We start from the raw sequence: 23,916 nt of genomic DNA, 5'->3' as shown, positions 1-23,916 counted from the left end.
TTACTAAGATAATATAGGGAGCTGGGTTTCTGCTATGATAACGTAGGGAGCTGGGTTTCTACTAAGATAACATAGGGAGCTGGGTTTCTACCAAGATAACGTAGGGAGCTGGGTTTCTACTTAGATAACGTAGGGAGCTGGGTTTACTAAGATAACGTAGGGAGCTGGGTTTACTAAGATAACGTAGGGAGCTGGGTTTACCAAGATAATGTAGGGAGCTGGGTTTACTAAGATAACTTAGAGAGCTGGGTTTACTAAGATAACATAGGGAGCTGGGTTTCTACTATGATAACGTAGGGAGCTGGGTTTACTAAGATAACTTAGGGAGCTGGGTTTCTACTAAGATAACTTAGGGAGCTGGGTTTCTACTCAGATAACGTAGGGATCTGGGTTTCTTAGATAATGTAGGAAGCTGGGTTTCTGCTAAGATAACGTAGGGAGCTTTGTTTCTACTAAGATAATGTAGGGAGCTGGGTTTCTACTAAGATAACGTAGGGAGCTGGGTTTACTAAGATAACGTAGGGAGCTGGGTTTCTACTAAGATAACGTTGTGAGCTGGGTTTACTAAGATAATATAGGGAGCTGGGTTTCTGCTAAGATAACGTAGGGAGCTGGGTTTCTACTAAGATAACATAGGGAGCTGGGTTTCTACCAAGATAACGTAGGGAGCTGGGTTTCTACTTAGATAACGTAGGGAGCCGGGTTTCTACTAAAATAACTTAGGGAGCTGGGTTTACTAAGGTAACGAAGGGAGCTGAGTTTCTGCTAAGATAACGTAGGGAGCTGGGTTTCTACTAAGATAACATAGGGAGCTGGGTTTCTACCAAGATAACGTAGGGAGCTGGGTTTCTACTAAGATAACATATGGAGCTGTGTTTCTGCTAAGATAACGTAGGGAGCTGAGTTTCTACTAAGATAACGTAGGGAGCTGGGTTTACTAAGATAACGTAGGGAGCTGTGATTACTTAGATAACGTAGGGAGCTGGGTTTCTGCTAGGATAACGTAGGGAGCTGGGTTTACTAAGATAATGTAGGGAGCTGGGATTACTAAAATGACGTAGGGAGCTGGGTTTACTAAGATAACGTAGGGAGCTGGGTTTCTACTAAGATAATGTAGGGAGCTGGGTTTCTACTAAAATAACGTAGGGAGCTGGGTTTCTACTAAGATAACGTAGGGAGCTTAGTTTACTAAGATAACGTAGGGAGCTGGGTTTACTAAGATAACGTAGGTAGCTGGGTTTCTACTAAGATAATGTAGGGAGCTGGGTTTCTGCTAAGATAACATAGGGAGCTGGGTTTCTACTAAGATAACATAGGGAGCTGGATTTCTGCTCGATAACATAGGGAGCTGGGTTTCTGCTCGACAACATAGGGAGCTGGATTTCTGCTCGATAACATCGGGAGCTGGGTTTCTGCTCGACAACGTAGGGAGCTGGGTTTCTACTAAGATAACGTAGGGAGCTGGGTTTCTACTAAGATAACGTAGGGAGCTTAGTTTACTAAGATAACGTAGGGAGCTGGGTTTCTACTAAGATAATGTAGGGAGCTGGGTTTCTACTAAAATAACGTAGGGAGCTGGGTTTCTACTAAGATAACATATGGAGCTGTGTTTCTGCTAAGATAACGTAGGGAGCTGAGTTTCTACTAAGATAACATCGGGAGCTGGGTTTCTGCTCGACAACGTAGGGAGCTGGGTTTCTACTAAGTTAACGTAGGGAGCTTAGTTTACTAAGATAACGTAGGGAGCTGGGTTTACTAAGATAACGTAGTGAGCTGGGTTTCTACTAAGATAATGTAGGGAGCTGGGTTTCTACTAAAATCACGTAGGGAGCTGGGTTTCTACTAAGATAACGTAGGGAGCTTAGTTTACTAAGATAACGTAGGGAGCTGGGTTTACTAAGATAACGTAGGTAGCTGGGTTTCTACTAAGATAATGTAGGGAGCTGGGTTTCTGCTAAGATAACATAGGGAGCTGGGTTTCTACTAAGATAACATAGGGAGCTGGATTTCTGCTCGATAACATAGGGAGCTAGGTTTCTGCTCGATAACATAGGGAGCTGGATTTCTGCTCGATAACATCGGGAGCTAGGTTTCTGCTCGACAACGTAGGGAGCTGGGTTTCTACTAAGATAACGTAGGGAGCTGGGTTTCTACTAAGATAATGTAGGGAGCTGGGTTTCTACTAAAATAACGTAGGGAGCTGGGTTTCTACTAAGATAACATATGGAGCTGTGTTTCTGCTAAGATAACGTAGGGAGCTGAGTTTCTACTAAGATAATGTAGGGAGCTGGGTTTCTACTAAGATAACGTAGGGAGCTGGGTTTACTAAGATAACGTAGGGAGCTGGGTTTACTAACATGACGTAGGGAGCTGGGTTTACTAAGATAACGTAGGGAGCTGGGTTTAGTAAGATAACATAGGGAGCTGGGTTTACTAAGATAACGTAGGGAGCTGGGTTTACCAAGATAATGTAGGGAGCTGGGTTTACTAAGATAACATAGGGAGCTGGGTTTCTACTATAATAACGTAGGGAGCTGGGTTTACTAAGATAACTTATGGAGCTGGGTTTCTACTAAGATAACTTAGGGAGCTGGGTTTCTACTAATATAACTTAGGGAGCTGGGTTTCTACTCAGATAACGTAGGGATCTGGGTTTCTTAGATAATGTAGGAAGCTGGGTTTCTGCTAAGATAACGTAGGGAGCTTTGTTTCTACTAAGATAACTTAGGGAGCTGGGTTTCTACTAAGATAACGCGGGGAGCTGGGTTTACTAAGATAATATAGGGATCTGGGTTTCTGCTAAGATAACGTAGGGAGCTGGGTTTCTACTAAGATAACATAGGGAGCTGGGTTTCTACCAAGATAACGTAGGGAGCTGGGTTTCTACTTAGATAACGTAGGGAGCTGGGTTTACTAAGATAACGTAGGGAGCTGGGTTTACTAAGATAACGTAGGGAGCTGGGTTTACCAAGATAATGTAGGGAGCTGGGTTTACTAAGATAACTTAGGGAGCTGGGTTTACTAAGATAACATAGGGAGCTGGGTTTCTACTATGATAACGTAGGGAGCTGGGTTTACTAAGATAACTTAGGGAGCTGGGTTTCTACTAAGATAACGTAGGGATCTGGGTTTCTTAGATAATGTAGGAAGCTGGGTTTCTGCTAAGATAACGTAGGGAGCTTTGTTTCTACTAAGATAACGTAGGGAGCTGGGTTTCTACTAAGATAACGTAGGGAGCTGGGTTTACTAAGATAACGTAGGGAGCTGGGTTTCTACTAAGATAACGTTGGGAGCTGGGTTTACTAAGATAATATAGGGAGCTGGGTTTCTGCTAAGATAACGTAGGGAGCTGGGTTTCTACTAAGATAACATAGGGAGCTGGGTTTCTACCAAGATAACGTAGGGAGCTGGGTTTCTACTTAGATAATGTAGGGAGCTGGGTTTCTACTAAAATAACGTAGGGAGCTGGGTTTACTAAGATAACGAAGGGAGCTGGGTTTACTAAGATAACTTAGGGAGCTGGGTTTCTACCAAGATAACGTAGGGAGCTGGGTTTCTACTTAGATAACGTAGGGAGCTGGGTTTCTACTAAAATAACGTAGGGAGCTGTGTTTCTACTAAGATAACATATGGAGCTGTGTTTCTGCTAAGATAACGTAGGGAGCTGAGTTTCTACTAAGATAACGTAGGGAGCTGGATTTACTAAGATAACATAGGGAGCTGTGATTACTTAGATAACGTAGGGAGCTGGGTTTCTGCTAGGATAACGTAGGGAGCTGGGTTTACTAAGATAATGTAGGGAGCTGGGATTACTAAAATGACGAAGGTAGCTGGGTTTACAAAGATAACGTAGGGAGCTGGGTTTACTAAGATAACGAAGGGAGCTGGGTCCCTGCTAAGATAACGTAGGGAGCTGGGTTTCTACTAAGATAACGTAGGGAGCTGGGTTTCTACTAATATAACGTAGGGAGCTTGGGTCTGCTAAGATAACGTAAGGAGCTGGGTTTAGTAAGATAACGTAGGGAGCTGAGTTTACTAAGATAACGTAGGGAGCTGGGTTTACTAAGATAACGAAGGGAGCTGGGTTTGTACTAAGATAACGTAGGGAGCTGAGTTTACTAAGATAACGTAGGGAGCTGGGTTTACTAAGATAACGTAGGGAGCTGGGTCCCTGCTAAGATAACGTAGGGAGCTGGGTTTCTACTAAGATAACGTAGGGAGCTGGGTTTCTGCTAAGATAACGTAGGGAGCTGGGTTTCTACTAAGATAACGTAGGGAGCTGGGTTTCTACTAAGATAACGTAGGGAGCTTAGTTTACTAAGATAACGTAGGGAGCTGGGTTTACTAAGATAACGTAGGGTGCTGAGTTTCTACTAAGATAATGTAGGGAGCTGGGTTTTTACTAAGATAACGTAGGGAGCTGGGTTTCTTAGATAATGTAGGCAGCTGGGTTTCTGCTAAGATAACATAGGGAGCTGGGTTTCTACTAAGATAACATCGGGAGCTGGATTTCTGCTCGATAACATAGGGAGCTGGGTTTCTGCTCGACAACTTAGGGAGCTGGATTTCTGCTAGATAACATAGGAAGCTGGGTTTCTGCTAGATAACTTAGGGAAATGGGTTTCTACTAAGATAACATAGGGAGCTGGGTTTCTGCTAGATAACTTAGGGAATTGTTTTAACCAAGGGTCATTTAGCTATTTGATTAGAAAGTATTGTACCTTTGTAGGTTTAAAAATTAATTTGATGAAACACTGAATTTGGCCTTACTGCTATTCCCCACGAAAACCATCGAATCACAGATTCATGGGAAAACATGAATACAGGAAGTATCTTTGAAGTGTCTGAGAGATACAATAACTTTACTACAACACTGCTCCCTCTACCTCCTCTCCTTCCTCTCTCTGCCTCCTCTCCTTCCTCCCTCTGCCTCCTCTCCTTCCTCCCTCTGCCTCCTCTCCTTCCTTTCTCTGCCTCCTCTCTCTGCCTCTCTCTGCCTCCTCTCTCTGCCTCCTCTCCTTCCTCTCTCTGCCTCCTCTCCTTCCTCTCTCTGCCTCCTCTCATTCCTCCCTCTGCCTCCTCTCCTTCATCTCTCTGCCTCCTCTCCTTCATCTATCTGCCTCCTCTCCTTCCTCTCTGCCCCCTCTCCTTCCTCTCTCTGCCTCCTCTCCTTCGTCTCTGCCTCCTCTCCTTCCTCTCTCTGCCTCCTCTCCTTTGTCTCTCTGCCTTCTCTCTTTCCTCTCTCTGCCTCCTCTCTTTCATCTCTCTGCCTCCTCTCCTTCATCTCTCTGCCTCCTCTCCTTCCTCTCTCTGCCTCCTCTCCTTCCGCTCTCTGCCTCTTATCCTTCCTCTCTCTGCCTCCTCTCCTTCCTCTCTCTGCCTCCTCTCCTTCCTCCCTCTGCCTCCTCTCCTTCCTCTCTCTGCCTCCTCTCCTTTGTCTCTCTGCCTCCTCTCCTTCCTCCCTCTGCCTCCTCTCCTTCCTCTCTCTGCCTCCTCTCCTTTGCCTCTCTGCCGCCTCTCCTTCCTCCCTCTGCCTTCTCTCCTTCCTCTCTCTGCCTCCTCTCTTTCATCTCTCTGCCTCCTCTCCTTCCTCTCTCTGCCTCCTCTCCTTCCTCTCTGCCTCCTCTCCTTCCTCTCTCTGCCTCCTCTCCTTCCTCTCTCTGCCACCTCTCCTTCCTTTCTCTGCCTCCTCTCTGCCTCCTCTCCTTTGTCTCTCTGCCTCCTCTCCCTCCTCTCTCTCTCCTCTCCTTCCTCTCTCTGCCTCCTCTCCTTTGTCTCTCTGCCTCCTCTCCTTCCTCCCTCTGCCTCCTCTCCTTCCTCTCTGCCTCCTCTCCTTCCTCTCTCTGCCTCCTCTCCTTCATCTCTGCCTCCTCTCCTTCCTCTCTCTGCCTCCTCTCCTTCCGCTCTCTGCCTCTTCTCCTTCCTCTCTCTGCCTCCTCTCCTTCCTCTCTCTGCCTCCTCTCCTTCCTCCCTCTGCCTCCTCTCCTTCCTCTCTCTGCCTCCTCTCCTTTGTCTCTCTGCCTCCTCTCCTTCCTCCCTCTGCCTCCTCTCCTTCCTCTCTCTGCCTCCTCTCCTTTGTCTCTCTGCCTCCTCTCCTTCCTCCCTCTGCCTTCTCTCCTTCCTCTCTCTGCCTCCTCTCTTTCCTCTCTCTGCCTCCTCTCCTTCATCTCTCTGCCTCCTCTCCTTCTTCTCTCTGCCTCCTCTCCTTCCTCTCTGCCTCCTCTCCTTCCTCTCTCTGCCTCCTCTCCTTCCTCTCTCTGCCTCCTCTCCTTCCTCTCTCTGCCTCCTCTCCTTCCTCCCTCTGCCACCTCTCCTTCCTTTCTCTGCCTCCTCTCTGCCTCCTCTCCTTTGTCTCTCTGCCTCCTCTCCCTCCTCTCTCTCTCCTCTCCTTCCTCTCTCTGCCTCCTCTCCTTTGTCTCTCTGCCTCCTCTCCTTCCTCCCTCTGCCTCCTCTCCTTCCTCTCTGCCTCCTCTCCTTCCTCTCTCTGCGTCCTCTCCTTCATCTCTGCCTCCTCTCCTTCCTCTCTCTGTCTCCTCTCCTTCCTCTATCTGCCTTTAGTCTGTCTCTATCAGAGATATAAACTCAGCAAAAAAAGAAATGTCCCTCCATCAGTGTTCAGACTGTCTGCAATAGGCTGAGAGAGGCTGGACTCAGGGCCTGTAGGCCTGTTGTAAGGCAGGTCCTCACCAGACATCACCGGCAACAACGTCGCCTATGGGCACAAACCCACTGTCTTTGGACCAGGCAGGACTGGCAAAAAGTGTTCTTCACTGTCAGATTCGCGTTTATCATCAAAGGAATGAGCGTTACACCGAGGCCTGTACTCTGAATCGAGATCGATTCGGAGGTGGAGGGTCCGTCATGGTCTGGGGCGGTGTGTCACAGCATCATCAGACTGAGCTTGTTGTCATTGCAGGCAATCTCAATGCTGTGCTTTACAGGGAAAACATCCTCCTTCCTCATGTGGTATCCTTCCTGCAGGCTCATCTTGACATGACCCTCCCGCATGACAATGCCACCAGCCATACTGCTTGTTCTGTGCGTGATTTCCTGCAAGACAGGAATGTTAGTGTTCTGCCATAGCCAGCGAAGAGCCCGGATCTCAATCCCATTATGCTAATTCGATTTCCGCAGGGGCACGGACATCAACTATAGAATCTCTAGTCTAGAGAACGTTAACATATTTCTCTAAGGTTGACCACCAAATGGTGCTAGTTCCACTCTACATTGTGTGTGTGGTGGGGGGGCTTGTTTACCCAGCATGCAGCAGATGACTTGCTGTCTTTGAAGGGTCACCATAGCAACAGGAAACTCTCCCTCCAATGCCCACGCTTGCCTGTAAGCACCTTTTTTCTCTGCCTCACCCCTTCCCTCTCGCTCTTCTCTCTCTCCATCGCTCTCTTCCTTCCCCTATCCCTCTCTTCCCTATCGCTCTTCTCTCTCTCCATCGCTCTCTTCCTTCCCCTATCCCTCTTTCCCTCTCTGCTTCTCCCTCTTGCTCTCACTATCTCTCCATTTCTCTGCCTCTCCTACCCCCTCTCTCTTTCTCTGTGACTCTCCTCTCTCTCTCTCTCTCTCTCTCTCCTCTCTCTCTCTCTGTCTCTGCCTCCACCCCATCTCTCTCTCTGCCTCCATCCCCCTCTCTTTCTCTCTTTACCTCTACCTGCCCCTCTCACTACATCTTCTCCCCCCTCTTTTTCTCTTTACCTCTCCTTGCCCCCTCTCTCTGCCTTTCCTCTCTCTCTCTTTGAGTCTCCGCTCTCTCTCTGCCTCTCCTTCTTGTCTCTCCCTCTGCCTCTCCCTTGTCTCTCTCTCTGCTTCTCCTTCCCCCTCTTTTTTTCTGCCTCTCTCTGCCTCTCCTTCCCCCTCTTTTTTCTGCCTCTCCTTCCCTCTCTTTGCCTCTCCCTTCCCTCTCTCTCTATGTCTCCTCTCTTCTTTCCTCTCCTTCCACCTCTCTATACCTCTCCCTGTCCCTCTCTCTGTCTGTCTCTCCATTTCCCCCTCTCTCTCTCTTTACCTCTCTCGCTCTTTACCTCTCCTTCCCTCTGCACTTCTCCTACTGTCTGCCTCCTCTCTCCTTCCTCTCTCTCTGCCTCTCTACCCTCTCCGATTGTCTCTGCCTCCTCTCTCCTTCCTCTCTCTTTGACTCTCTACCCTCCCCAACTTTTTCTGCCTCCTCTCTCTCTCTGCCACTACCCTCTCACACTGTCTCTGCCTCTCAACCTCTCCCACTGTCTCTGCCGCCTCTTTCCTTCACCTCTCTCCTTCCCTCTCTCTCTGCCTCTCTACCATCTCCCACTCTCTGCCTCCTCTCTATGCCTCTCTACCCTCTCCCACTGTCTCTCTATGCCTCTCTCCCCTCCCTCTCTCTCCCCTCTCCCATTGTCTCCGCCTCCACTCTCCTTCCTTTCTCTCTCTGCCTCTCTACCCTCTCCCATTGTTTCTGCCTCCTCTCTCATTCCCTCTGCCTCTCTACACTATCCCACTGCCTCTGCCTCCTCTCTCCTTCCTCTCTCTCTCTCTGCCTCTCTACCCTCTCCCACTGTCTCTGCCTCTTCTCTCCTTCCTCTCTCTCTCTCTGCCTCTCTACCCTCTCCCACTGTCTGCCTCCTCTCTGCCTCTCTACCCTCTCCCACTGTCTCTGCCTCCTCTCTGCCTCTCTACCCTCTCCCACTGTCTCTGCCTCTCTACCCTCTCCCACTGTCTCTGCCTCCTCTCTGCCTCTCTACCCTCTCCCACTGTCTCTGCCTCCTCTCTGCCTCTCTACCCTCTCCCACTGTCTCTGCCTCTCTACCCTCTCCCACTGTCTCTGCCTCCTCTCTGCCTCTCTACCCTCTCCCACTGTCTCTGCCTCTCTACCCTCTCCCACTGTCTCTGCCTCCTCTCTGCCTCTCTACCCTCTCCCACTCTCTCTGCCTCTCTACCCTCTCCCACTCTCTCTGCCTCTCTACCCTCTCCCACTGTCTCTGCCTCTCTACCCTCTCCCACTGTCTCTGCCTCCTCTCTGCCTCTCTACCCTCTCCCACTGTCTCTGCCTCTCTACCCTCTCCCACTGTCTCTGCCTCCTCTCTGCCTCTCTACCCTCTCCCACTCTCTCTGCCTCTCTACCCTCTCCCACTCTCTCTGCCTCTCTACCCTCTCCCACTGTCTCTGCCTCTCTACCCTCTCCCACTGTCTCTGCCTCCTCTCTGCCTCTCTACCCTCTCCCACTGTCTCTGCCTCCTCTCTGCCTCTCTACCCTCTCCCACTCTCTCTGCCTCTCTACCCTCTCCCACTCTCTCTGCCTCTCTACCCTCTCCCACTGTCTCTGCCTCTCTACCCTCTCCCACTGTCTCTGCCTCCTCTCTGCCTCTCTACCCTCTCCCACTGTCTCTGCCTCTCTACCCTCTCCCACTGTCTCTGCCTCCTCTCTGCCTCTCTACCCTCTCCCACTGTCTCTGCCTCTCTACCCTCTCCCACTGTCTCTGCCTCTCTACCCTCTCCCTCTGTCTCTGCCTCTTCTCTCCTTCCTCTCTCTCTGATTCCTTCACACTTATCACTCTGCCATACATTTTCTTCCTTTCTTTCTCAATTTTCTAGTTTCCTCTCCTCCTTTCTCCTCCTCTTCTGTTATCTGAGAGTGATGTGTTAGTGTCAGAGAGAGGGAGGGAGGGAGGGAGGAAAGGGGATAGATTGGTGTAGGTCTGGCCCACGCATCAGTGGGAGACTGAGCCTTTCTATCCACACACACACAGTCAGTGTGTCATGCTTGCACTGTGTGGGCTGAACTGAGCATTCTTGCCATACAGTAACGGTACATAGACTGCCTCCTCTTTCCTCTCTCTCTCTCTCCTCTCTTTCCCCTCTCTCTCTCATCCATTTGTCGTTCCCCTCGCTTTCCTCGTTTCCTCTTCTTCTCTCTTTCCTCTCTTTCCTCTCTCTCCATCTCTTTCTTTCTCCCCATCTCTCTGGCTTTCTCACACTCTACATCTCTCTCTTTCTCTCTCACACTCCATCTCTCTCTCCACCTCTCTCTCAGTGTGCAGGCAGAGAAGCCTGGTGATGGAGGATCTGTGTCTCTGATGCTGTGGGTGAGTCTCTTCTCTCTCCTGCATGCTTTCTGTTGAGGGTTGCAATGTGTGTGTGTGTGTGTGTGTGTGTGTGTGTGTGTGTGTGTGTGTGTGTGTGTGTGTGTGTGTGTGTGTGTGTGTGTGTGTGTGTGTGTGTGTGTGTGTGTGTGTGTGTGTGTGTGTGTGTGTGTGTGTGTGTGTGTGTGTGTGTGTGTGTGTGTGTGAGAGTGAAGCAGCTAATGACACAGCTTGCCTCTCACCTGCTGTACCTCTACCTGTCTCTACCTGATTACAGTCGTGACTGAAGCTTCTTCACCCACACGTCACTTTCCCTCCTCCCCTCTCTCTCCTTTTTCCCCTTCTCCCTCTCTGTCCTGCCCTCTCATTTTCTCCCTCTCCATTCCCAAACCAATAAATACTTTTGGTACCTTCAAGATATAAAACATATCATGAGTAATCCACATGACAAGGTTTCAGTATGATGATGAGACTGGTTGAGTGTCAAGATGTTTCAGTATGATGATGAAGACTGGTTGATTGTTTCAGTATGATGATGAAGACTTGTTGAGTGTTTCAGTATGATGATGAGACTGGTTGAGTGTCAAGATGTTTCAGTATGATGATGAAGACTGGTTGAGTGTCAAGATGTTTCAGTATGATGATGAAGACTGGTTGATTGTTTCAGTATGATGATGAAGACTTGTTGAGTGTTTCAGTATGATGATGAGACTGGTTGAGTGTTTCAGTATGATGATGAAGACTTGTTGAGTGTTTCAGTATGATGATGAAGACTTGTTGAGTGTTTCAGTATGATGATGAGACTGGTTGAGTGTTTCAGTATGATGATGAAGACTTGTTGAGTGTTTCAGTATGATGATGAGACTGGTTGAGTGTCAAGATGTTTCAGTACGATGATGAAGACTGGTTGAGTGTTTCAGTATGATGATGAAGACTGGTTGAGTGTTTCAGTATGATGATGAAGACTTGTTGAGTTTTTCAGTATGATGATGAGACTGATTGAGTGTTTCAGTATAATGATGAGACTGGTTGAGTGTATCATTATGATGATGAGCCTGGTTGAGTGTGTCAGTATGTTTCAGTATGATGATGAAGACTGGTTGAGTTTTTCATTATGATGATGAAGACTGGTTGAGTGTTTCAGTATGATGATGAGACTGGTTGAGTGTTTCAGTATAATTATGAGACTGGTTGAGTGTTTCATTATGATGATGAGACTGGTTGAGTGTTTCAGTATGATGTTGAGACTGGTTGAGTGTTTCAGTATGATGTTGAGACTGGTTGAGAGTTTCAGTATAATGATGAGACTGGTTTAGTGTTTCATTATGATGATGAAGACTGGTTGAGTGTTTCAGTATGATGATGAAGACTGGTTTAGTGTTTCAGTATGATGATGAGACTGGTTGAGTGTTTCAGTATGATGATGAGACTGGTTGAGTGTCTCAATGTCTCAGTATGATGATGAAGACTGTCTGAGTGTTTCATTATGAAGATAAAGACTGGTTGAGTGTTTCACTATGATGATGAAGACTAGTTGAGTGTTTCAGTATGATGATGAAGACTGGTTGAGTGTTTCAGTATGATGATGAAGACTGATTGAGTGTTTCAGTATGATGATGAGACTGGTTGAGCGTTTCATTATGATGATGAAGACTGGTTGAGTGTTTCATTATGAAGATAAAGACTGGTTGAGTGTTTCAGTATGATGATGAGCCTGGTTTAGTGTTTCAGGATGATGATGAGATTGGTTGAGTGTCTCAATGTTTCAGTATGATGATGAAGACTGGTTGAGTGTTTCAGTATGATGATGAGGACTGGTTGAGTGTTTCATTATGGTGATGGAGACTGGTTGAGTGTTTCAGTATGAAGATGAGACTGGTTGAGTGTTTCAGTATGATGATGAGGACTGGTTGAGTGTTTCAGTATGATGATGAGACTGGTTGAGTGTTTCATTATGGTGATGAAGACTGGTTGAGTGTTTCAGTATGGTGATGAAGACTGGTTGAGTGTTTCAGTATGATGATGAGACTGGTTGAGTGTGAAAAACTAGTGTCTAAATGTTTTTGTTTGTATTTCTCATGTATGTTTGAGGGTTATGTAATGAATATCTCTCTCTCACCTCTTTCTCTCAATTAAATTAAATTTAAGGGCTTTATTGTCATGGAAACATATGTTTACATTGCCAAAGTAAGTGACATAGATAATAAACAAAAGGGAAATAAATGAACAGTAAACATCACACTCACAAAAGCACAACATTTTAAAAATAATATAGATATTTTAAATGTTATTACTGGCTATGTACAATGTTGTAGGAATGTGGAAATAGTTGAAGTACAAAAGGGAAGATGAATAAACAGAGGAATATGGGTTGTATTTACAATGGTGTTTGTTCTTCACTGGTTGCCATTGTGGCAACAGGTCACAAATCTCGCTGCACACAGGTATTTCACGTATGGAAGTTTATCAATGTTGGATTTGTTTTGTAATTCTTTGTGGGTCTCTGTGTAAATTGAGGCAAATATGTCTCTCTAATATGGTCATACATTTGACAGGAGATTAGGAAGTTCAGTTCGGTTTCAAATCAAATCAAATCAAATTTATTTGATTTCCACCTCATTTTGTGGGCAGTGTGCACAGCCTGTCTTCTCTTGAGAGCTAAGTCCGCCGATGGTGGCCTCTCTCAATAGCAAAGCCATGCTCACTGCGTCTGTACATAGTCAAAGCTTTCCATCATTTGGGTCAGTCACAGTGGTCAGGTATTCTGTTTAGCAAATAACATTCCAGTTTGCTTTTTCAACGTGTCAAGTAATTCTTTTTTTGTTTTCTCCTGATTTGGTTGGGTCTAATTGTGTTGCTGTCCTGGGGCTTTGAGGGGTCTGGTTGTGAACACAGCTCGCTGAGGGGACTCTTCTCCAGGTTCATCTCTCTGTAGGTGAGGGCTTTGTAATGGAAGGTTTGGGAATCACTTCCTTTGAAGTGGTTGTAGAATTTAACAGCTAGAATATAATTGTTATTTTGGGGATTCTGGGTAAAGTCCTAATTCTGCTCTGCGTGCATTAGTTGGTGTTCTACATTGTACACGGAAGATGATTTTGCAGTTCTACATGCAGAGTCTCAATTTGGTGTTTGTCCCATTTTGTGAATTCTTGGTTGGTGAGCGGACCCCAGACCTCACAACCATATAGGGCAATGGGTTCTATCGCTGATTCAGAAATGTGTCAAATTTTATGCTCCTTTTGTGTGCATAACAGCTTTATGGAAGTTACCTGTGGTGCTGATGTTTAGGTTGAGGTAGGTATAGTTGTTGGTGTGCTCTAGGGCAACAGTGTCTAGATGGAATTTGTATTTGTGGTCCTTTGGAACACCATTATTTTTGTTTTACTGAGATTTTCTATCAGGGCCCAGGTCTGGCAGAATCTGTGCATAAGATTTAGGTGCTGCTGTAGGCCCTCCAATGGTTGGGGACAGAAGCACCAGATCATCAGCAAGCAGTATACATTTGACCTCAGATTCTAGCAGGGTGAGGCCGGGTGCTGCAGACTGTTCTAGAGCCCTTGCCAATTGGTTGATATATATGTTGAAGAGGGTGGGGCTCAAGCTGCGTACATGGATTTTATAATGTCGTATGTTTTCCCACAACACCGCTTTCCATCAATGTATATACCAGATCCTCATGCCGAATTGAGTCTAAAGCTTTTTTTGAAATCAGCAAAGCATGAGAAGACTTTGCTTTTGTTTTGTTTGCTTGTCAATTAGGGTGCGCAGGGTGAATACGTGGTCTGTCGTACGGTCATTTGTTAAAAAGCCAAATTGAAATATGATCAGTACATTGTTTTCACTGAGGAAATGTAGGAGTCTGCTGTTAATGATAATGCAGAGGATTTTCCCAAGGTGGCTGTTGACGCATATCCCGCGGTAGTTATTGGGGTCACATTTCTCTTCACTTCTGTGGATTGGGGTGATCAATCCTTGGTTCCATGTATTGGGGAAGATGCCAGAGCTGAGGATAATTTTAAAGATTTTAAGAATAGCCAATTGGAACTTGTGGTCTGTATATTTGATCATTTCATTGAGGATCCCATCAACACCACAGGCCTTCTTGGGTTGGAGGGTTGGCATTTTGTCCTCTAGTTCATTCATTGTAATTGGAGAATCCAGTGGGTTCTGGTCATCTTTAATAGTTGACTGTTTTATTGATCATGTGTATGTTTTTGCTGGTTGTCCTTTGTTATAGAGCCAATCAGATTGGAGAAGTGATTTATCCATAGATATATACTGTAGTTATAGAGCCAATCAGATTGGAGAAGTGATTTATCCATAGATAGATACTGTAGTTATAGAGCCAATCAGATTGGTGATTTGTGGTTTATCCATAGATAGATACTGTAGTTATAGAGCCAGTCAGATTGGTGTTGTGGTTTATCCATAGATAGATACTGTAGTTATAGAGCCAATCAGATTGGTGTTGTGGTTTATCCATAGATAGATACTGTAGTTATAGAGCCAATCAGATTGGTGTTGTGGTTTATCCATAGATAGATACTGTAGTTATAGAGCCAGTCAGATTGGTGTTGTGGTTTATCCATAGATAGATACTGTAGTTATAGAGCCAATTGGATTGGAGAAGTGATATATCCATAGATATATACTGTAGTTATAGAGCCAATCAGATTGGAGAAGGGGTTTATCCATAGATAGATACTGTAGTTATAGAGCCAATCAGATTGGTGTTGTGGTTTATCCATAGATAGATACTGTAGTTATAGAGCCAGTCAGATTGGAGAAGGGGTTTATCCATAGATAGATACTGTAGTTATAGAGCCAATCAGATTGGAGAAGGGGTTTCTCTCTCTCTCTCTCTCTCTCTCTCTCTCTCTCTCTCTCTCTCTCTCTCTCTCTCTCTCTCTCTCTCTCTCTCTCTCTCTCTCTCTCTCTCTCTCTCTCTCTTTTTTTTCAAGGGGCTTTATTGGCATGGGAAACATGTGTTAACATTGCCAAAGCAAGTGCACAGTGCTCCTTGGGATGTTTAAAGCTTGGGAAATATTTTTGTATCCAAATCCGGCTTTAAACTTCTTCACAACAGTATCTCGGACCTGCCTGGTGTGTTCCTTGTTCTTCATGATGCTCTCTGCGCTTTTAACGGACCTCTGAGACTATCACAGTGCAGGTGCATTTATACGGAGACTGGATTACACACAGGTGGATTGTATTTATCATCATTAGTCATTTAGGTCAATATTGGATCATTCAGAGATCCTCACTGAACTTCTGGAGAGAGTTTACTGCACTGAAAGTAAAGGGGCTGAATAATTTTGCACACCCAATTTTTCAGTTTTTGATTTGTTAAAAAAGTTTGAAATATCCAATAAATGTCGTTCCACTTCATGATTGTGTCCCACTTGTTGTTGATTCTTCACAAAAAAATACAGTTTTATATCTTTATGTTTGAAGCCTGAAATGTGGCAAAAGGTCGCAAAGTTCAAGGGGGCCGAATACTTTCGCAAGGCACTGTATATATATATACAGTGTTGTAACGATGTACAAATGGTTAAAGAACACAAGGGAAAATAAATAAGCATAAATATGGGTTGTATTTACAATGGTGTTTGATCTTCACTGGTTGCCCTTTTCTTGTGGCAACTGGTCACACATCTTGCTGCTGTGATGGCACACTGTGGAATTTCCCCCAGTAGATATGGGAGTTTATCAAAATTGGATTTGTTTTCGAATTCTTTGTGGATCTGTGTAATCTGAGGGAAATATGTATCTCTAATATGGTCATACATTGGACAGGAGGTTAGGAAGTGCAGCTCAGTTTCCACCTCATTTTGTGGGCAGTGTGCACATAGCCTGTCTTCTCTTGAGAGTCAGGTCTGTCTATGGCGGCCCTTCTCAATAGCAAGGCTGTACATAGTCAAAGATTTCCTTACGTTTGGGTCAGTCACAGTGGACAGGTATTCTGCCACTGTGTACTCTCTGTTTAGGGCCAAATAGCATTCTAGTTTGCTCAGTTTTTTTGTTAATTCTTTCCAATGTGTCAAGTAATTATATTTTTGTTTTCTCATGATTTGGTTGGTTCTAATTGTGCTGCTGTCCTGGGGCTCTGTGGGGTCTGTTTGTGTTGGTGAACAGAGCCCAGGACCAGCTTGCTTAGGGGACTCTTCTCTTGGTTCATCTCTCTGTAGGCTGATGGCTTTGTTATGGAAGGTTTGGGAATCGCTTCCTTCCTCTCTCTCTCTCTCTCTCTCTCTCTGTCTCTCTCTCCGCGTGTGTGTCTCTCTGTATCTTTCTCTCTGTGTATGTCTATCTGTGTGTCTCTCTCTCTTTCTCTGTGTTTCTCTCTTTCTCTGTGTCTGTCTCTCTCTCTCTCTCTGTCTCTCTCTCTCTCTCTCTGTCTCTCTCTCTCTCAGTGTTCAGTTTGAGGGAAGTTTATAGCTGAACCTGTTCTTTGGTTGTCATGGTAACGGCAGGGAGGTGCAGTGAGGTACTGGAATATGGCAAAATGGAGCGTAGGAGCTCTCTATCATCTCTCTGTTTCTCTATCTTTGTTTCACTCCCTTTATCAGTGTTGGGATGACTTGGCCTTTCTGAGGGTAGTGAAGGTTCCTCTAGTCCTGTATGGTAGGAAAGGTTCCTCTAGTCCTGTATGGTAGGGAAGGTTCCTCTAGTCCTGTATGGTAGGAAAGGTTCCTCTAGTCCTGTATGTGTGGTAGGAAAGGTTCCTCTAGTCCTGTATGGTAGGGAAGGTTCCTCTAGTCCTGTATGGTAGGGAAGGTTCCTCTAATCCTGTATGGTAGGAAAGGTTCCTCTAGTCCTGTATGTGTGGTAGGAAAGGTTCCTCTAGTCCTGTATGGTAGGGAAGGTTCCTCTAGTCCTGTATGGTAGGGAAGGTTCCTGTAGTCCTGTATGGTAGTGAAGGTTCCTCTAGTCCTGTATGTATGGTAGGGAAGGTTCCTTTAGTCCTGTATGGTAGGGAAGGTTCCTGTAGTCCTGTATGGTAGTGAAGGTTCCTCTAGTCCTGTATGTATGGTAGGGAAGGTTCCTTTAGTCCTGTATGGTAGGGAAGGTCCCTCTCGTCCTTTATGTATGGAAGGGAAGGATCCTCTAGTCCTGTATGGTAGGGAAGGTCCCTCTAGTCCTATATGGTAGGAAGGTCCCTCTAGTCTTGTATGGTAGGGAAGGTTCCTCTAGTCCTGTATGGTAGGAAAGGTTCCTCTGGTCCTGTATGTGTGGTAGGAAAGGTTCCTCTAGTCCTGTATGGTAGGGAAGGTTCCTCTAGTCCTGTATGGTAGGGAAGGTTCCTCTAATCCTGTATGGTAGGAAAGGTTCCTCTAGTCCTGTATGTGTGGTAGGAAAGGTTCCTCTAGTCCTGTATGGTAGGGAAGGTTCCTCTAGTCCTGTATGGTAGGGAAGGTTCCTCTAATCCTGTATGGTAGGGAAGGTTCCTGTAGTCCTGTATGGTAGTGAAGGTTCCTCTAGTCCTGTATGTATGGTAGGGAAGGTTCCTTTAGTCCTGTATGGTAGGGAAGGTCCCTCTCGTCCTTTATGTATGGAAGGGAAGGATCCTCTAGTCCTGTATGGTAGGGAAGGTCCCTCTAGTCCTATATGGTAGGAAGGTCCCTCTAGTCTTGTATGGTAGGGAAGGTTCCTCTAGTCTTGTATGGTAGGGAATGTTCCTATAGTCCTGTATGATAGGGAAGGTTCCTCTAGTCCTGTATGTATGGTAGTGAAGGTTCCTCTAGTCCTGTATGTATGGTAGGGAAGGTTCCTCTAGTCCTGAATATATGGTAGGGAAGGTTCCACTAGTCCTGTATTATAGGGAAGGTTCCTCTAGTCCTGTATTATAGGGAAGGTTCCTCTAGTCCTGTATGTATGGCAGTGAAGGTTCCTCTAGTCCTGTATGGTAGGGAAGGTTTGTCTAGTACTGTATGGTAGGAGAGGTTCTCTAGTCCTGTATGGTAGTGAAGGTTCCTCTAGTCCTGTATGGTAGGGAAGGTTCCTCTAGTCCTGTATGGTAGGGAAGGTTCCTGTAGTCCTGTATGGTAGTGAAGGTTCCTCTAGTCCTGTATGTATGGTAGGGAAGGTTCCTTTAGTCCTGTATGGTAGGGAAGGTCCCTCTCATCCTTTATGTATGGAAGGGAAGGATCCTCTAGTCCTGTATGGTAGGGAAGGTCCCTCTAGTCCTATATGGTAGGAAGGTCCCTCTAGTCTTGTATGGTAGGGAAGGTTCCTCTAGTCTTGTATGGTAGGGAATGTTCCTATAGTCCTGTATGATAGGGAAGGTTCCTCTAGTCCTGTATGTATGGTAGTGAAGGTTCCTCTAGTCCTGTATGTATGGTAGGGAAGGTTCCCCTAGTCCTGAATATATGGTAGGGAAGGTTCCACTAGTCCTGTATTATAGGGAAGGTTCCTCTAGTCCTGTATTATAGGGAAGGTTCCTCTAGTCCTGTATGTATGGCAGTGAAGGTTCCTCTAGTCCTGTATGGTAGGGAAGGTTTGTCTAGTACTGTATGGTAGGAGAGGTTCTCTAGTCCTGTATGGTAGTGAAGGTTCCTCTAGTCCTGTATGGTAGGGAAGGTTCCTCTAGTCCTGTATGGTAGGGAAGGTTCCTCTAGTCCTGTATGGTAGTGAAGGTTCCTCTAGTCCTGTATGGTAGGGAAGGTTCCTCTAGTCCTGTATGTCTGGTAGTGAAGGTTCCTCTAGTCCTGTATGTATGGTAGGGAAGGTTCCTCTAGTCCTGAATGTATGGCAGGGAAGGTTATACTAGTCCTGTATTATAGGGAAGGTTCCTCTAGTCCTGTATTATAGGGAAGGTTCCTCTAGTCCTGTATGTATGGCAGTGAAGGTTCCTCTACTCCTGTATGGTAGGGAAGGTTTGTCTAGTACTGTATGTTAGGAGAGGTTCTCTAGTCCTGTATGGTAGTGAAGGTTCCTCTAGTCCTGTATGGTAGGGAAGTTCCCTCTAGTCCTATATGGTAGGATGGTTCCTCTAGTCTTGTATGGTATGGAAGGTTCCTCTAGTCCTGTATGGTAGGGAAGGTGCCTCTAGTCCTGTATGTATGGTAGTGAAGGTTCCTCTAGTCCTGTATGTATGGTAGGGAAGGTTCCTCTAGTCCTGTATGTATGGTAGGGAAGGTTCCTCTAGTCCTGAATGTATGGTAGGGAAGGTTCCACTAGTCCTGTATTATAGGGAAGGTTCCTCTAGTCCTGTATAAGATTCCTCTAGTCCTGTATGTATGGCAGTGAAGGTTCCTCTAGTCCTGTATGGTAGGGAAGGTTCCTCTAGTCCTGTATGTATGGTAGTAAAGGTTCCTCTAGTCATGTATGTATGGCATGGAAGGTTCCTCTTGTCCTGTATGGTAGTGAAGGTTCCTCTAGTCCTGTATGGTATTGAAGGTTCTTCTAGTCCTGTATGTATGGTAGTAAAGGTTCCTCTAGTCCTGTATTGTAGTAAAGGTTCCTCTAGTTCTGTATTGTAGGGAAGGTTCCTCTAGTCCTGTATGGTAGGGAAGGTGTGTCTAGTACTGGATGGTAGGAGAGATTCTCTAGTCCTGTATGGTAGGGAAGGTTCCTCTAGTCCTGTATGGTAGGGAAGGTTCCTCTAGTCCTGTATGTATGGTAGTGAAGGTTCCTCTAGTCCTGTATGGTAGGGAAGATTCCTCTAGTCCTGTATGGTAGTGAAGGTTCCTCTAGTCCTGTATGTATGGTAGTAAAGGTTCCTCTAGTCCTGTATGTATGGCATGGAAGGTTCCTCTTGTCCTGTATGGTATTGAAGGTTCCTCTAGTCCTGTATGGTATTGAAGGTTCTTCTAGTCCTGTATGTATGGTAGTAAAGGTTCCTCTAGTCCTGTATTGTAGGGAAGGTTCCTCTAGTCCTGTATGATAGGGAAGGTTCCTCTAGTCCTGTATGGTAGGGAAGGTTCCTCTAGTCCTGTACTGTAGGGAAGGTTCCTCTAATCCTGTATGGTAGGAAAGGTTCCTCTAGTCCTGTATGTATGGTAGGAAAGGTTCCTCTAGTCCTGTATGGTAGGAAAGGTTCCTCTAGTCCTGTATGGTAGGGAAGGTTCCTCTAATCCTTTATGGTAGGAAAGGTTTCTCTAGTCCTGTATGTGTGGTAGGAAAGGTTCCTCTAGTCCTGTATGGTAGGGAAGGTTCCTCTAGTCCTGTATGGTAGGGAAGGTTCCTCTAATCATGTATGGTAGGAAAGGTTCCTCTAGTCCTGTACGGTAGGGAAGGTTCCTCTAATCCTGTATGGTAGGAAAGGTTCCTCTAGTCCTGTATGTATGGCAGTGAAGGTTCCTCTAGTCCTGTATGGTAGGGAAGGTTTGTCTAGTACTGTATGGTAGGAGAGGTTCTCTAGTCCTGTATGGTAGTGAAGGTTCCTCTAGTCCTGTATGGTAGGGAAGGTTCCTCTAGTCCTGTATGGTAGGGAAGGTTCCTCTAGTCCTGTATGGTAGTGAAGGTTCCTCTAGTCCTGTATGGTAGGGAAGGTTCCTCTAGTCCTGTATGTCTGGTAGTGAAGGTTCCTCTAGTCCTGTATGTATGGTAGGGAAGGTTCCTCTAGTCCTGAATGTATGGCAGGGAAGGTTATACTAGTCCTGTATTATAGGGAAGGTTCCTCTAGTCCTGTATTATAGGGAAGGTTCCTCTAGTCCTGTATGTATGGCAGTGAAGGTTCCTCTACTCCTGTATGGTAGGGAAGGTTTGTCTAGTACTGTATGTTAGGAGAGGTTCTCTAGTCCTGTATGGTAGTGAAGGTTCCTCTAGTCCTGTATGGTAGGGAAGTTCCCTCTAGTCCTATATGGTAGGATGGTTCCTCTAGTCTTGTATGGTATGGAAGGTTCCTCTAGTCCTGTATGGTAGGGAAGGTGCCTCTAGTCCTGTATGTATGGTAGTGAAGGTTCCTCTAGTCCTGTATGTATGGTAGGGAAGGTTCCTCTAGTCCTGTATGTATGGTAGGGAAGGTTCCTCTAGTCCTGAATGTATGGTAGGGAAGGTTCCACTAGTCCTGTATTATAGGGAAGGTTCCTCTAGTCCTGTATAAGATTCCTCTAGTCCTGTATGTATGGCAGTGAAGGTTCCTCTAGTCCTGTATGGTAGGGAAGGTTCCTCTAGTCCTGTATGTATGGTAGTAAAGGTTCCTCTAGTCATGTATGTATGGCATGGAAGGTTCCTCTTGTCCTGTATGGTAGTGAAGGTTCCTCTAGTCCTGTATGGTATTGAAGGTTCTTCTAGTCCTGTATGTATGGTAGTAAAGGTTCCTCTAGTCCTGTATTGTAGTAAAGGTTCCTCTAGTTCTGTATTGTAGGGAAGGTTCCTCTAGTCCTGTATGGTAGGGAAGGTGTGTCTAGTACTGGATGGTAGGAGAGATTCTCTAGTCCTGTATGGTAGGGAAGGTTCCTCTAGTCCTGTATGGTAGGGAAGGTTCCTCTAGTCCTGTATGTATGGTAGTGAAGGTTCCTCTAGTCCTGTATGGTAGGGAAGATTCCTCTAGTCCTGTATGGTAGTGAAGGTTCCTCTAGTCCTGTATGTATGGTAGTAAAGGTTCCTCTAGTCCTGTATGTATGGCATGGAAGGTTCCTCTTGTCCTGTATGGTATTGAAGGTTCCTCTAGTCCTGTATGGTATTGAAGGTTCTTCTAGTCCTGTATGTATGGTAGTAAAGGTTCCTCTAGTCCTGTATTGTAGGGAAGGTTCCTCTAGTCCTGTATGATAGGGAAGGTTCCTCTAGTCCTGTATGGTAGGGAAGGTTCCTCTAGTCCTGTACTGTAGGGAAGGTTCCTCTAATCCTGTATGGTAGGAAAGGTTCCTCTAGTCCTGTATGTATGGTAGGAAAGGTTCCTCTAGTCCTGTATGGTAGGAAAGGTTCCTCTAGTCCTGTATGGTAGGGAAGGTTCCTCTAATCCTTTATGGTAGGAAAGGTTTCTCTAGTCCTGTATGTGTGGTAGGAAAGGTTCCTCTAGTCCTGTATGGTAGGGAAGGTTCCTCTAGTCCTGTATGGTAGGGAAGGTTCCTCTAATCATGTATGGTAGGAAAGGTTCCTCTAGTCCTGTACGGTAGGGAAGGTTCCTCTAATCCTGTATGGTAGGAAAGGTTCCTCTAGTCCTGTATGTATGGCAGTGAAGGTTCCTCTAGTCCTGTATGGTAGGGAAGGTTTGTCTAGTACTGTATGGTAGGAGAGGTTCTCTAGTCCTGTATGGTAGTGAAGGTTCCTCTAGTCCTGTATGGTAGGGAAGGTTCCTCTAGTCCTGTATGGTAGGGAAGGTTCCTCTAGTCCTGTATGGTAGTGAAGGTTCCTCTAGTCCTGTATGGTAGGGAAGGTTCCTCTAGTCCTGTATGTCTGGTAGTGAAGGTTCCTCTAGTCCTGTATGTATGGTAGGGAAGGTTCCTCTAGTCCTGAATGTATGGCAGGGAAGGTTATACTAGTCCTGTATTATAGGGAAGGTTCCTCTAGTCCTGTATTATAGGGAAGGTTCCTCTAGTCCTGTATGTATGGCAGTGAAGGTTCCTCTACTCCTGTATGGTAGGGAAGGTTTGTCTAGTACTGTATGTTAGGAGAGGTTCTCTAGTCCTGTATGGTAGTGAAGGTTCCTCTAGTCCTGTATGGTAGGGAAGTTCCCTCTAGTCCTATATGGTAGGATGGTTCCTCTAGTCTTGTATGGTATGGAAGGTTCCTCTAGTCCTGTATGGTAGGGAAGGTGCCTCTAGTCCTGTATGTATGGTAGTGAAGGTTCCTCTAGTCCTGTATGTATGGTAGGGAAGGTTCCTCTAGTCCTGTATGTATGGTAGGGAAGGTTCCTCTAGTCCTGAATGTATGGTAGGGAAGGTTCCACTAGTCCTGTATTATAGGGAAGGTTCCTCTAGTCCTGTATAAGATTCCTCTAGTCCTGTATGTATGGCAGTGAAGGTTCCTCTAGTCCTGTATGGTAGGGAAGGTTCCTCTAGTCCTGTATGTATGGTAGTAAAGGTTCCTCTAGTCATGTATGTATGGCATGGAAGGTTCCTCTTGTCCTGTATGGTAGTGAAGGTTCCTCTAGTCCTGTATGGTATTGAAGGTTCTTCTAGTCCTGTATGTATGGTAGTAAAGGTTCCTCTAGTCCTGTATTGTAGTAAAGGTTCCTCTAGTCCTGTATTGTAGGGAAGGTTCCTCTAGTCCTGTATGGTAGGGAAGGTGTGTCTAGTACTGGATGGTAGGAGAGGTTCTCTAGTCCTGTATGGTAGGGAAGGTTCCTCTAGTCCTGTATGGTAGGGAAGGTTCCTCTAGTCCTGTATGTATGGTAGTGAAGGTTCCTCTAGTCCTGTATGGTAGGGAAGATTCCTCTAGTCCTGTATGGTAGTGAAGGTTCCTCTAGTCCTGTATGTATGGTAGTAAAGGTTCCTCTAGTCCTGTATGTATGGCATGGAAGGTTCCTCTTGTCCTGTATGGTATTGAAGGTTCCTCTAGTCCTGTATGGTATTGAAGGTTCTTCTAGTCCTGTATGTATGGTAGTAAAGGTTCCTCTAGTCCTGTATTGTAGGGAAGGTTCCTCTAGTCCTGTATGATAGGGAAGGTTCCTCTAGTCCTGTATGGTAGGGAAGGTTCCTCTAGTCCTGTACTGTAGGGAAGGTTCCTCTAATCCTGTATGGTAGGAAAGGTTCCTCTAGTCCTGTATGTATGGTAGGAAAGGTTCCTCTAGTCCTGTATGGTAGGAAAGGTTCCTCTAGTCCTGTATGGTAGGGAAGGTTCCTCTAATCCTTTATGGTAGGAAAGGTTTCTCTAGTCCTGTATGTGTGGTAGGAAAGGTTCCTCTAGTCCTGTATGGTAGGGAAGGTTCCTCTAGTCCTGTATGGTAGGGAAGGTTCCTCTA

General features: G+C 45.8%; 1 protein-coding gene across 3 annotated transcripts in view; it reads left to right on the top strand.

Moving 5' to 3' along the window:
• The first annotated feature begins 9,928 nt into the window (after positions 1-9,928).
• Positions 9,929-23,916, top strand: part of LOC110515076 (SH3 and multiple ankyrin repeat domains protein 3) — a 119,422-nt gene continuing 105,434 nt past the window's right edge. For all 3 annotated transcript variants that reach the window (XM_036972729.1, XM_036972728.1, XM_036972732.1), the window contains exon 1: positions 9,929-10,070. In XM_036972729.1, coding sequence (XP_036828624.1) covers positions 10,062-10,070 — 9 coding nt within the window. In that variant the 5' untranslated portion in view covers positions 9,929-10,061. The remainder of the gene's footprint in view (positions 10,071-23,916) is intronic.

This window comes from Oncorhynchus mykiss, unplaced genomic scaffold (genome assembly GCF_013265735.2).
Source record: "Oncorhynchus mykiss isolate Arlee unplaced genomic scaffold, USDA_OmykA_1.1 un_scaffold_191, whole genome shotgun sequence".
In the NCBI taxonomy this organism is placed as follows: Eukaryota; Metazoa; Chordata; class Actinopteri; order Salmoniformes; family Salmonidae; genus Oncorhynchus; species Oncorhynchus mykiss.
This window is presented reverse-complemented; position numbering and strand designations above follow the sequence as displayed.